The sequence below is a fragment of the Ammodytes marinus genome (genome assembly GCF_949987685.1).
Source record: "Ammodytes marinus genome assembly, chromosome: 16".
In the NCBI taxonomy this organism is placed as follows: domain Eukaryota; kingdom Metazoa; phylum Chordata; class Actinopteri; order Uranoscopiformes; family Ammodytidae; genus Ammodytes; species Ammodytes marinus.
This window is the reverse complement of record NC_137220.1, coordinates 8,913,700-8,926,900: the sequence shown is the minus strand read 5'-3', so window position 1 is coordinate 8,926,900 and position 13,201 is coordinate 8,913,700. Positions and strand designations below refer to the sequence as shown.

Here is a 13,201-nt window from a genome sequence, read left to right as displayed (position 1 = left end):
TAGAATCCTGAAAGCTAGCCACACATTCCAGAACTAATGTCGGACTAGTAAAAGAATGATGGGGTTTGGTCAATTAAGCAAAGCAAATTTTCTAAACACTTGAAAGTAACTCTTGAACAAAATCAAATACAACACATTATAATTCAAAAGGTTTTAATAAGATTAGATTAGAACACAGTCTGGGGGTCAGAACACAGGACCCTTAGAGCCAGCTTGTGTCTGGGGGTCAAAGTATAGGAAAATCAGAACCAGCGAGACAGCCTGGGACTCAGAACACAGGAGAAGACCCAACTGGATTATAACATCAGCCTGTCATACTCTACAACCAACTAGGCCTACTCTTTTCTACAATGTGTATGACATTAAAATAAAACATATGTTATGTAATATTACATTGAAATATGTTTAAGACTAAACTTAACTTGTGCCTCATGGTGGGGAAAGTGAGACACTGTCTACAGCATTTTATCTCACTTTCCCCCACCACCACAATTTGAGAAAAAACTACCTCTCTTAGCATTTCAGGCTAATCTTTAGCTAATATCATCACATGGTTTTTATATGTTGGTAGTTCATCAACACGTATGATAGAAGTTTTTCTACGTGAATACATTTGCTTTGGCACAACAGTTGATTAAGTTGACAGCAAGAACATGTACTTTACTTTTACATGCAAAATACCTATTTTGGTGAAAAAAACATGCTTACCACAGCACCATGAGGCCCTCTCTTTCATGGCCAAGGGGAAATGAGAGGGGCTTGAAAACATATATCTGACCCATAAATGTTTTCCGTTGCCTAGATACAGGGGGTGGCTCACATTACCCGATGCCTCAGATTCCCCCGTTCTCCCCTACACATACACCTAATTATTTGTAATTCGGAATAGGCCTTGGTGTTTTCCTACAGATGTGTTAATTGTGTAGCCTACAGTTAATTACAATACACTGGCGCTTTTGTTTTGAAGGATGCTGGAGTAAAAAGTATCACAAGGTAAAAAGCGATGGTGCGAAGAGAACATCCTTTTTTGTCGGTCTAGCTCCTAGATGTTATGGGCACAAAGTTGGTTTCATATTATCATCATGAAATTGAGTAGGCCTATAATGTATTTCTATAGTTAAAAACGTTCGTGTAGTTTAGCGCTGTTTCACCATCTTTGAGTAGCCTAGCCTACTGAGAAACAGCTGAGAAAAATTAGCATGTTCTGCTGCGATAATGTTCAAAGACTAATAGAACAACGTATGCTCCTCCCTCCCTTCCTGTTCAGGATGTGGCTATTCGACTTTATTTATCAAACCTATTATTTAAATTAAATTATTTAAATATTCGATCTTTAATAGCCTATTTGGCCGGCCAGTTTAAAGGTAACTGTCCAAGGTGCTGATACCCAGACTTAATGTAATGTTGAATCTCTCGGAGCTACCCGCTGTTTTTCACGCTGATGCTGCGTTCAGGTTATGAACGACTGAACGGCTTGGATTTGCGCCCTGGTGATAAAAATATAGGCTACTGAAAATAAGCGTCAGTGAAGATTAAAAGCAGTTTTTAAACCTTAACCTTTTGAAACACACCTGACAACTACTCTGTCATAAATCATTGACGTTGTGAGGCTCCTTGTATCACGTTGTATAGCCTACCTGGGGCCCGGTGCATCTGTGAGGGGGCGGGGGGGAGGGGGGGGGGGGTGGAGGGCCGGACTACAATGTTTCCTCTGTGTCAGAGATAATCAATGCGATGGAGTTACGCCCTTCTCTTATCAATGGTTGGACAAAACGCCCAACCAATTGCCTGCTTCTGGGAAGGGAGCAGGGCTTCTTTAAAAGTAGCGTCTAGTGCCGAAAAAGAACAGGATTCACTGAACCCCACAGGAAAACTAGAGCCGGCAAAATGGTTGAATGGACAGACTTCGAGCGCGCCACCATCGCAGACATCTTCTCTAAGCTTGAGTATGAGGTGGTTGGCCCTGCTGCTCTTTCCAGGTGAGACATCCGAGTCCTTTTTAGTTCTTCTTTATGTGCTATTAGTAGGCCTATTATTCACTTACAGATCTCCTATTGACTCACATATTTCACCTTGTAAGATGCATGTTTTCACATGTTTCCTCAGGTGTCTGGTCGTCTACCCCTGGACTCAGAGGTATTTCGGTAACTTCGGAAACCTCTACAACGCCGCAGCTATCCAGGGAAATCCGTTAGTTGCAAAACACGGAACCACCATCCTCCACGGTCTGGACCGGGCTGTGAAGAACATGGACAACATCAAGGACGAATATGCAGAGCTGAGCGTGCTGCACTCCGAGAAACTGCACGTGGACCCTGATAATTTCAAGGTACAGTTATGGAAATAATGTAACTCATTTGTTTATATGTTGCAAGGCGCCTCACCTCTCATGCTAATGTTTTCTGATGCTCGTTGTGTTGCAGCTGCTGTCAGACTGTCTGACCGTCGTGGTTGCCGCCAAATTTGGCTCAGCGTTCACCGGTGAAGTGCAGGCAGCTTTCCAGAAGTTCCTGGCCGTGGTGGTGTCCTCCCTGGGCAAACAGTACCACTAGAGAGCTGCAGCAGACGACCATCACATGCTCATCATTTTTTCAAAAGCTATTTGTTTCTTGTGTCAAAAGCAAATAAAACAATAAGCAAATTCAACATGCTCTTTGTCTGTAATGATATCCTAATAACGTGAAAATGAATGAGCTCAAAAATATGAACTCTTTATACTCATAATAGAGCTGTGCTGATGAAAGGTGGTAACAGTGGATACATTATCTTTAAAAAAGATATTCTAGAAGAACAACATGAGCTATTGAAGTTGAACCACCGTTGTCTAACTTATGATTAAAACAAAGTAAACAATGATTTGATTATAATAGGCTAGTGTTGCCGTTACAGAGGACACAGAGTTGTTGGCTACCTTAAAGAGAAAAGCTGTGACCTTAGATACAATAAACCTGAAATGTTTTCAACTTTTTCCCTTTAAATTCTACATTTTTATTTTATTTTTTTATTGTGAGTGACAAAACGAAAGCCAGATCATAAAGTTTAATGGAAAAACTACTAACGCCACATACATTTGTTCCAATATTTTGAGTATAACATTCATTTAAAAAAAGGGTAATCTTTGAGATTTGTATAAGAGATGATACATAGCCTATAGGCTTATTTAAATGTTTTTTATATTCTAACATATTTGGAAATATTAAAATGGTACGAATGATCTGACTGAACCTGTAAGTGTATCATCATGGTCAGTGGTGCTGCAAATAACAATAATCAATCATTTTTAATAATGGTAACTCTGGCGATTATTTAGAAAATGAATAGTTAATTGTTCAGTCTGTAAATGTAGCCTAATGAAAAGTTCCAACAAAAGTCTCTTAACATTCCAAAAATATTCAATTCACAATATTTTAAATGGAAGAAGGGAGAACAATCGTCTAAATACATATTTAAAGTACAATGTATGCCATAAAAGACTGATATTCATATCAATGTAAAAATATCTATACTGTTATTTACTATACGCTTAGTATAGCCTATGGTTTAATTTTTCTGAAACTCATCCTCATCCTAACAATCTTAGTACTGTTAAATACTATTTAATTGTTCTATTGCTTAAATTCTTTTTTTAAGTCTATTTTTACCTATAATTGTTCTTATCAATGACTAAGAAATGAATCGACCACTGGTTGCAACTGTCATGTCGTGGGAAATGTAACTTTATTTTGTAACTCTTCTTTGGGCTTCAGTTTTTAACTTGATCTTCTCTCAAATATAAAACAAATTAAAACAAACGAACCACACAAAACATTGCTTTGTTTTTTGCATCCATGCATTTATTTCTTCATTTTGCAATGTAAGCTTGTGCTGCTCTCCGTCATCTTCTGCTGCTGTTTATCGGTATTTCTCAGCCAGGGCCAGACCCACAGCAGCAAGGAACTTGTCAATGGCCACGTGCACCTCAGGAGTGAAGGCATCGGGGTACATGATGGCCAAGACCACCAGGATGTTGTGGGAAATAATCTGTGAAAAGAATCACACAGAAGTTACATACTTTATGTCTATAACATACATTTGAGGAACACTTGATTTAAATGACAAGGCTATAATAGTTGTATCTCTGTGGCTCTGCACCTTGAAGTTAGAAGGGTCCACACGCAGAGTGAAGGCATGCAGCTCACTGAGGGTCAAAAGACCTCCTTTCAGATCGTCAATTTTGGTAACAGCGTCTGAAATTGCAGACATCACAGTAGCTCCCTGCTTCTTCGCCATGGAGGAGTTGGGGCTCATGTCCTTCCAGTGGGAGAAGTAAGTCTTGGTCTGCGGGTACACAACCAGCATCCTGGGTAAAAGAACAAAACATGCGATTGAGTAAAATAATCAACAATCTTGCTCCGAGTTACACTAGTCAGTTTTTGCTCATATTTACCTGGCCAGAACATCGCTGCCGATGACCTCCTCAGCTCCAGCCACTTTAGCCCAGAAGGCTCTGACTGTGTTCTTGTCCTTTGCAGAGAGAGTGGTCATCTTGTCAGTTTGAGAGAGGCTGAATGCCGTGATGAGCACAAACCCTGAGGGTTTTTATACTTGTAGCAGACTATGGACACACCCTGAGCCTCCTTCAAGATAGGCACCACAAGGCGTTCCACGTGAGATTGCAGCCTCCATGAGATAATCAACAAAACAAATCATCTCATGGGGCCTCTGGGGCCTCTTTGAGTTTCAGCTCAGCCTCAAAGTGACAAGATCTTTGCAAATCATCTGCATTTATGCTTGTACAAATGAGAAAATCGGATGAGGACGTAATGTTACTCGCATAAGCAAAGAACATAAAAGCACCATATGAATAATATCATGATTTATAGAATAAAATGTAAAATAATGATCAAGACTTTTGTTGCTGTGTTTAAGGATGGTCCAACCACACCTGATTCATAGGATAATTTTTATCATGCATGAAATAAATAAAAAACAGTTGGAAACATAACTCATAGATGAAGACTAGCTTTAGAAGACAGGCCACATTATTTGAGAAGGGATAACCTACAGATATTTCTTATCCACTGCATCAGAACTGAGTCACACAGCTTACTCTTTATAGCCATGCTGTAAGAGTGGTTTAATATTCAAGTTGATTTTCTAAAGTTTTTACTGTATGTTGAAATACAATGCTATAGGGGAAACTCAGCTTTCTTTTTAAAACGAGTTAAGCTGGTAGAGCAGTGTGTAAATGATCCATGGTCAAATATACTAATAGACCTAATTATTTGTCATTCTGAATAGGCCTTAGTGTTTTCCTACAGATGTGTTAATTGTGCACAGTTAATTACAATACATTGGTGCTTTTATTTTGAAGGATGCTGCAGTAAAAAGTATCACAAGGTAAAAAGTGATGGTGCGAAGAAAACATCCTTTTTTGTCGGTCTAGCACCTGGATGTTAAGGGCACAAAGTTGGTTTCATATTGTATCATCATGAAATTGAGTAGGCCTATAATTTATTTCTATAGTTAAACATGTTCGTGTACGATAGGTCTTAGTTTAGCGCTGTTTCACCGTGAGTAGCCTACTGAGAAACAGATGAGAAAAATTAGCATGTTCTGCTGCGATAATGTTTAAAGACTATTAATAGAACAACGTTTGCTCCTCCCTCCATCCCTGTTCAGGATGTGGCTATTCGACTTTATTTATCAAACCTATTCTTTAAATTAAATTATTTAAATATTCGATCTTTAATAGCCTATTTGGCCGGCCAGTTTAAAGGTAACTGTCCAAGGTGCTGATACCCAGACTTCATGTGATGTTGAATCTCTCGGAGCTACCCGCTGTTTTTCACACTGATGCTGCGTTCAGGTTATGAACGACTGAACGACTTGGATTTGCGCCCTTGTGATAAAAATATAGGCTACTGAAAATAAGCCTCAGTGAAGATTAAAAGCAGTTTTTACACCTTAACCTTTTGAAACACACCTGACAACTACTCTGTCATAAATCATTGACGTTGTGAGGCTCCTTGTATCACGTTGCATACTTGGGGGCCAGTGGGTCTGGGGGGGGGGGGGGCAAACTACAATATTTCCTTTGTAGGCTATCAGACACAATCGATGCGATGGAGTTACGCCCTTCGCTTATCACTGTTAAGGCCCTCCGCCCAACCAATCGCCTGCTTCTGGGAGGGGAGCATGGCTGCTTTAAAAGTAGCGTCAGGTGCTGAGAAGAACAGGATTCACTGAACCCCACAGGAAAACTAGAGTCGGCAAAATGGTTGAATGGACAGACTTCGAGCGCGCCACCATCGCAGACATCTTCTCTAAGCTTGAGTATGAGGTGGTTGGCCCTGCTGCTCTTTCCAGGTGAGACATCCGAGTCCTTTTTAGTTCCTTAAGTGCGCACTTGCAGATCTCTCTGCTATTGACATACAGGTTTCCCCTTGTAAGATACATGTTTTCACATGTTTCCTCAGGTGTCTGGTCGTCTACCCCTGGACTCAGAGGTATTTCGGTAACTTCGGAAACCTCTACAACGCCGCTGCTATCCAGGGAAATCCGTTGGTTGCAAAACACGGAACCACCATCCTCCACGGTCTGGACCGGGCTGTGAAGAACATGGACAACATCAAGGACGAATATGCAGAGCTGAGCGTGCTGCACTCAGAGAAACTGCACGTGGACCCTGACAATTTCAAGGTAAGGTTATGGAACTAATCTCACTACTATTTTTCACATATGGCGCCTCACCTCTCATGTTGATGTTTTCTGATGCTCGTTTCGTTGCAGCTGCTGTCAGACTGCCTGACCGTCGTGGTTGCCGCCAAATTTGGCTCAGCGTTCACCGGTGAAGTGCAGGCAGCTTTCCAGAAGTTCCTGGCCGTGGTGGTGTCCTCCCTGGGCAAACAGTACCACTAGAGAGCTGCAGCAGACGACCATCACATGCTCATCATTTTTTCAAAAGCTATTTGTTTCTTGTGTCAAAAGCAAATAAAACAATAAGCAAATTCAACATGCTCTTTGTCTGTAATGATATCCTAATAACGTGAAAATGAATGAGCTCAAAAATATGAAATCTTTATACTCATACTAAAGCTGTGCTGATGAAAGGTGGTAACAGTGGATGTTATCTTAAAAAAAGATATTCTAGAAAAGAACATGAGCTATGGAAGATGAACCACCATGATGACCGATTAGCATGATTCCAGAGGACACAGAGTTGGCTACCTACAGAGAAAAGCTGTGACCAGTGTACAGTAGCCTAAACCTGAAAACTTAAAAAAAAAAATCCTTTAAATTCTACATTTTTTTTGTTTGCTTTTTTTCATTGCAAGTGACGTAACAAAAGCCACATCACAAAGTTTAATGAAAAAACTAATAACGCCACAGACATTTGTTTCAATATTTTGAGTATAACATTAGAAAAAAAAATATCTGTAATCTTTGAGATTTGTACAAAGAGGTGATACATAGCCTATACACTTATTTATCTGTTTTGTGTATTCTAACACATTTGACCCGTATGTTTATTGTTTATCATCATGTTAAGTGGGGCTGCAACAATCCTTATTATGATTGGTAACTGACGATTAATTAGAATATGAATGATTAATCGTTCAGTCTATAGATGTAGCTAATGAAAAGGTCCAACAAACATTCCAACGATATTCAATTCACAATATTTTAAATGGAAGAAGAGAGAACAATCGTTTAAATGACAATTTATACCATAAATTACTGATATTGATACCGATGAAAATTCATGCCATAAATGACTGATATTCATACCGATGTACATTTTTATACTGTTGTTTAGTATACGCTTATTATATCGTTTAGTTTAGAGTTTCTGAAACTCATCCTCATTCTAAAAATCTAAACAGCCTATTGTTGTTCTAATGCTTACATTTTTTTTTAATCTATTTTTTACTCATAATTTTTTCTTATCAATGACTAATAAATGAATCGACCACTCGTTGCAACTGTAATGTTGTGGGAAATTCTTCTTTGGGCTTCAGTTTTTAACTTGATCTTCTCTCATACATGAAACAAATTAAAACAAACGAACCACACAAAACATTGCTTTGTTTTTTGCATCCATGCATTTATTTCTTCATTTTGCATCGTAAGCTTGTGCTGCTCTCCGTCATCTTCTGCTGCTGTTTATCGGTATTTCTCAGCCAGGGCCAGACCCACAGCAGCCAGGAACTTGTCCATGGCCACGTGCACCTCAGGAGTGAAGGCATCGGGGTACATGATGGCCAAGACCACCAGGATGTTGTGGGAAATGATCTGTGAAAAGAATCATAAAGACGTTACATATGTTTGTAACATAAATTTAACGAACACTTGACATAAATTGCAGGCTATAATCTTTTAATCCCTGTGGCTCTGCACCTTGAAGTTAGAAGGGTCCACACGCAGAGTGAAGGCATGCAGCTCACTGAGGGTCATAAGACCTCCTTTCAGATCGTCGATTTTGGTAACAGCGTCTGAAACTGCAGACATCACAGTAGCTCCCTGCTTCTTCGCCATGGAGGAGTTGGGGCTCATGTCCTTCCAGTGGGAGAAGTAAGTCTTGGTCTGCGGGTACACGACCAGCATCCTGGGTAAAAGAACAAAAAATTTGATTGAGTAAAATAATCAACAATCTTGCTCCGAGTTACACTAGTCAGTTTTTGCTCATATTTACCTGGCCAGAACATCGCTGCCGATGACCTCCTCAGCTCCAGCCACTTTAGCCCAGAAGGCTCTGACTGTGTTCTTGTCCTTTGCAGAGAGAGTGGTCATCTTGTCCGTTGGATTGACTATTGACTGCAGTGAAGGACCCAAACTGTGTTTTATTCATAGCACAGAGCATGAGCACGCCCGGAACCACCTCCAAAAAGATAGGAGGCGGCTCAAGCGACGGTGTTCGTTGAGGTGAAAAAAATAATAAAAAATCTTACTGTGGAATGAGACCTCGAATCATTCCGGTTAGTAATGATTAAAGAAAAAACACGAGAACAATGTGTTTAAAATAGCCCATTTTTCAAATGTAATGTTATGTGTGCAGGCAAAAGCACAAGGTCGTTTATTCTAAAAATGAAATAAAAAAAAAGGTTTTATTCTAGTATCTACTGTCTGCTTTGTCAGACTAAAGGTCTTAGGGTGTATTCACACTGGGAAAGTCCGCTAGTTCACTTGCTTTGGTCCAGACCAAATTGAGTTTTGATTCTTTTTGTTTGGTGTGGTCCACTTTCATATTGCCCCTTTTGCAAGTGAACCAGCATTACGAAGCAAAACCACACGTGATCTGAGGTCATTCATTCATTGGACAGACATTCTGGGGTGGAGAGAAGCAGGAAGCACGAAGTTAAAACTGCGAAATATACCATTGATATAATATGGGGTTAAAAATAATAAAAAATACCTACATCTAACCTATAAATAAAGAGGAAAAACATCAAATTATTGTTGTTTCATATGGTTATAATATGTAGCCCTATGTCAATGCCACGTTATGTGGCTTGTAGCCTACGATATGAAACGTAATTTTTACTGTATTTTTGGTGCTGGACGCGCGGCTCGCGAGAAGAATAGGCTCAAGCTGACACTCAGCTGATTAAACTGTGTATCAGCTGGGTCGGCGCAGTTCAGCTCCAAACTGACACGGGGATAGTATTGACGGTCCCGTACATGGGAAGCAAAATAAAAACACACTTCTTGCGCAGCGTGAACCTGTTGGCACTGTGCGAGAGACGCTCCCCTCTCCTTCATCTGATCGCTGAACACATACAGCATTTTTACGTGTCCTCTCGATCAAATGTAATATATTGTTCTGGGCTCCCGGTCAAACCACAACTTATCGTCCTAACAATGGCGACAACAACACTTTCCCATAATGTGAAGCTGACTGCAATTTATTAAGAAAGAAAAGAAAGAAAAGGCACAGTGCGTCCTGCATTTGGGTCGGATCGAGTTCGGACAAATTCACACCACAAACGAACTGCAGCAGAGTGCGTTTGGAAACGCACCGAGACTACCTCTTCAGCTGGGTCTCGGTCCGTTTGTTTGGTCCGCCCCCGAGTGCGATTGCTGTATTCACACCTGCCTGAAAGATGCGCACCGAAGGCAGAAGTGCATCTGAGTTCGTTTCAACCGAACTAAACACGGCATGTGTGAATACACCCTTAGTGTTAGGGTGTAGTGCACATGGAATTAGTCGGCTAGATTAAGGTATTTCAAGTTAAATGACTTAATTTGCCATTTGTTTGTGTAGTTAAATACTGAAACTGCAAACAAAAATCATTTGTTGCCATTAAAGTAAAATAATTAGTTTTAAATTGTATTTCACATTTGTATGTCCCCTTTTTCTTTCATCCTGACCGCTAGGAAGGCATGTGCATTGCGCAGGGCTATTCATCTAATATTTTTTTGTTTTTATAATTTTAAACAAATGTTATATAAATACCAATGTTGGCTTAATTTTGACCTGTTAATAACAAATTGGAACTTTTTAGTTCCTGAAATTAACTCAGCAGTTGGAACAACTTTATCTAAGTAGCTTTGTTAACACATCTAGATTTCTGCCTAGGGCTGTGATGTATTTAAACTTCTTCCAGTGTGAAGTCATGGATATTTTTCAAAGCTATGATTTCACTGTAGCATCTAACACTGGGCCTTCCTTTTTTCTGAATGTTAAAACATGCTGAGACAAAACAGGTCTGATTCAAACAGATTTAAAATCTAGGCTCTGAAATCAAGTAATATGAATAGACTTATCAGTCAGAAACCTTCCAACATCATGGCTAAAGTCATTTTCTATGTTTCCTGCCAAATACATGGTGTTTCTTAGGCTTATCTACACCACAACACAGTGTTTGTACGGGTGGATCCACTCAAAACAACAAAGAGATAAGACATTTTATCAGTGTGTAGTTCAGCTGACTTCTAGAGAAAAGGTATTAGCTGCTGGCTTAAATAACCAGGGCTCAACATATGACAAAATGAGCAGAGTCACTATGTTGAGATAGTCAAGGCCATAGAGTTCAGAGCTAAAGGGAACTTTTTAATTGTAAGAAAAGTGATGTATCATCAAATTCTCTGAGACACACAGTCACATAACAAAGTTCGAATCACTGAGGTGGTGTGCCTGCTTGACAGTCAAAGCTGAAGTGAGTGGGCCCATATATGCTACAATATAGGTGCATCTAAAAATGAATCATGCAAAAGTTAATTCAAAAAGTTACACTTTCATGTATGACTGATTCATTACGCAAAGTGAAATATATCAGTTCTTTCTTTTGTATCAATTTTGATGGTGACAACATAGCTACAGCGCATGGAATAAAAAAATCCGATATCTCAAAATATATTATATAAAACCGATCAAAAAATTATTCACAATACACCCAATAGAACCTCTGAAAAGTATGGTTATTCTAGATCAATTTCACTTTCTGTGTAATGAATCTAGAATATATCCAAGTTTCACTTTTTTAATTTAATGACGGAAAAAATTGCACTATTCATTGATAATTAAATTTTTCAAGATGCACCTGTAGAAAGAACATTTTCATGCTTATTCATGATTGGCTGGTAGGTGTCCAGTAAGACTATGCACTGTCTTAAACATAGTTCACAGCTGCACTGTTGTGGGGCAGATTGATTGATAGAGTTATCTTACCAACTCCTCCCAAACACAAGCAGCTGTTGCTTTGACAAATGTTTTCTGTGAGATTGTGACAAGTGACGACTTTTAAACTGCAGCACGTCATTGCCTTTCTGCAAAGCATGTACATTTTTTTTCTTTTTTTTTCAATTTTGCAACATTTCAAATTGTCCAAACTCGGCTCCGCACTTTTGAAAAATTGTAACATCTCTGCTTTGTTCTCTTAATTTAAAATCTAAAATGCTGCCGGACACAATGCTACGTGGAAACGCAAACTAATCTCAATTGTAGTGATGGTTTCAGGATGGTTCTAGATTTACCAACAGACTTCATCTAGAACTAAAGCTTTAATTCAGGATGGCACCTGCAGGGATACTTACTTTCTTGCAGGAGCCGCCTGAAGGCTCAAAACAGCTCCAGGTAGGCTTGGTTGCATCCTCGATCACTGCAAGCCGTAACTGGTGGGTATAGATATATCAACCGGTTGAGCAATTGTTGAGTCGTGATCGGTAGCTGAGGCCTCTTGCTTCTCGCCTGGTTCTGAAGGTTGATCTAGACAATGTATAAAACCCTTTAGACCAGATGGGCCTGAGTTTCTAATATTTGAAGGTGGCACCTTTTCAATTGCTAGAGAAAAGGGCTTTGTATGCAGTGCTTGTCCATCAATCTAGCCTGAACATCATTATGGAGGCGTGGTAGAAACAGCAACACCATCAGCACCATTACAGAGCTGTTAGACAGACAGCAAGGGGTTGGTATTTCAAGTTGGAAATGTTAACCTATCCAGATGGTTTGTATCAGGAATTAAGGTAGACAGGCAGTCTACCTTCCCTGTATTCACACGTTTTAATATTTCCAGACATGAACTCGTTAAAAAGCTATGCCTCAACCATCTCTCAGTGTCCAGCTACAATTTCACAGTGAGATTTTTCCATGCTTATTAAAGGCACTGGACCAGGCTCCATTTAAGATGGTGCCCATTGAAGCGACACTGATGCTGGCACAGACCACTGCTGAATGACTCAGTATTTTGTGGAAACCCCCTTTTGCTGCTTTCCGTGACATGATCCATCAGCTCTACTATCTCAAGTATAACTAATGATTTTGACGAGTAGGTTTTAGTGCTGCTGCTGTTTCAAAGCATGCACAAGAGTGTACTATCAGTATGTGTGTGTATGTAAACTACAAGGATCATCCTGTAGGGCATTTGCATTGGTAATGTAAGGCTACCTTTACATAGAGGAATAAATATGTATTACATTTGCACTACAGCATCCTAGTCTTGCAGGCAGAACTTCAGTATACATACAACATTACCTAGCTGATAACCTTACAGTTATTCTCAAAAAAGGGATTTTATGTTTAAGTTTTTAGTCTATGATTTAAGTATTTGTTGTTGTTGGTGTGTGTAAGTTTTCAATTACAATATGTCTTCAATATTATATTAATACCACATTGTGAAGTAACTGACGTTCGCGTTCATTTTCTTATCTTAACCCTCTGTAAACCGAATTCATATTTTTGTTGTATTATCGGATAATAACAGTGAGTTTTGATTAACCTAGA

At 39.5% G+C, this 13,201-nt stretch overlaps 4 protein-coding genes across 4 annotated transcripts; 2 read left to right on the top strand and 2 right to left on the bottom strand.

Moving 5' to 3' along the window:
• Window positions 1–1,887: 1,887 nt before the first annotated feature.
• On the top strand, window positions 1,888–2,552 carry LOC307262468 (hemoglobin subunit beta-2; the record flags this gene model as incomplete). Its single annotated transcript, XM_080043357.1, has 3 exons — window positions 1,888–1,979; window positions 2,107–2,329; window positions 2,424–2,552. The coding sequence occupies 3 exons, from the start codon at window positions 1,888–1,890 to the stop codon at window positions 2,550–2,552; spliced, it is 444 nt and encodes a 147-aa protein (XP_079899483.1).
• Window positions 2,553–3,885: 1,333 nt separating this feature from the next.
• On the bottom strand, window positions 3,886–4,641 carry LOC307263581 (hemoglobin embryonic subunit alpha-like). Its single transcript, XM_080044770.1, has 3 exons — window positions 4,427–4,641; window positions 4,132–4,339; window positions 3,886–4,020 (listed from the first exon to the last, which is right to left on the bottom strand). Exons 1-3 carry the CDS (start codon window positions 4,522–4,524, stop codon window positions 3,892–3,894), a joined length of 435 nt encoding a protein of 144 aa, XP_079900896.1. The 5' UTR covers window positions 4,525–4,641; the 3' UTR covers window positions 3,886–3,891.
• Window positions 4,642–6,256: 1,615 nt separating this feature from the next.
• Window positions 6,257–6,900, top strand: LOC307262485 (hemoglobin subunit beta-2; the record flags this gene model as incomplete). The annotated part of the gene is made up of 3 exons (XM_080043375.1): window positions 6,257–6,348; window positions 6,459–6,681; window positions 6,772–6,900. The coding sequence occupies 3 exons, from the start codon at window positions 6,257–6,259 to the stop codon at window positions 6,898–6,900; spliced, it is 444 nt and encodes a 147-aa protein (XP_079899501.1).
• A 1,236-nt stretch (window positions 6,901–8,136) lies between these two features.
• LOC307263497 (hemoglobin embryonic subunit alpha-like) lies at window positions 8,137–8,772 on the bottom strand (the record flags this gene model as incomplete). The annotated part of the gene is made up of 3 exons (XM_080044645.1): window positions 8,137–8,274; window positions 8,380–8,587; window positions 8,675–8,772. 3 exons carry the CDS (start codon window positions 8,770–8,772, stop codon window positions 8,146–8,148), a joined length of 435 nt encoding a protein of 144 aa, XP_079900771.1. The 3' UTR covers window positions 8,137–8,145.
• Window positions 8,773–13,201: the final 4,429 nt, after the last annotated feature.

Bases quoted from the DNA above. Each gene is read 5' to 3' on its own strand.
- LOC307263581 (XM_080044770.1), bottom strand. From the start codon at position 4,524: ATGACCACTCTCTCTGCAAAGGACAAGAACACAGTCAGAGCCTTCTGG. The intron at 4,340-4,426 runs GTAAATATGAGC...TCTTTTACCCAG, and splicing joins GGCAGCGATGTTCTGGCCAG to GATGCTGGTTGTGTACCCGC. The intron at 4,021-4,131 runs GTGCAGAGCCAC...TTCTTTTCACAG, and splicing joins TGGACCCTTCTAACTTCAAG to ATTATTTCCCACAACATCCT.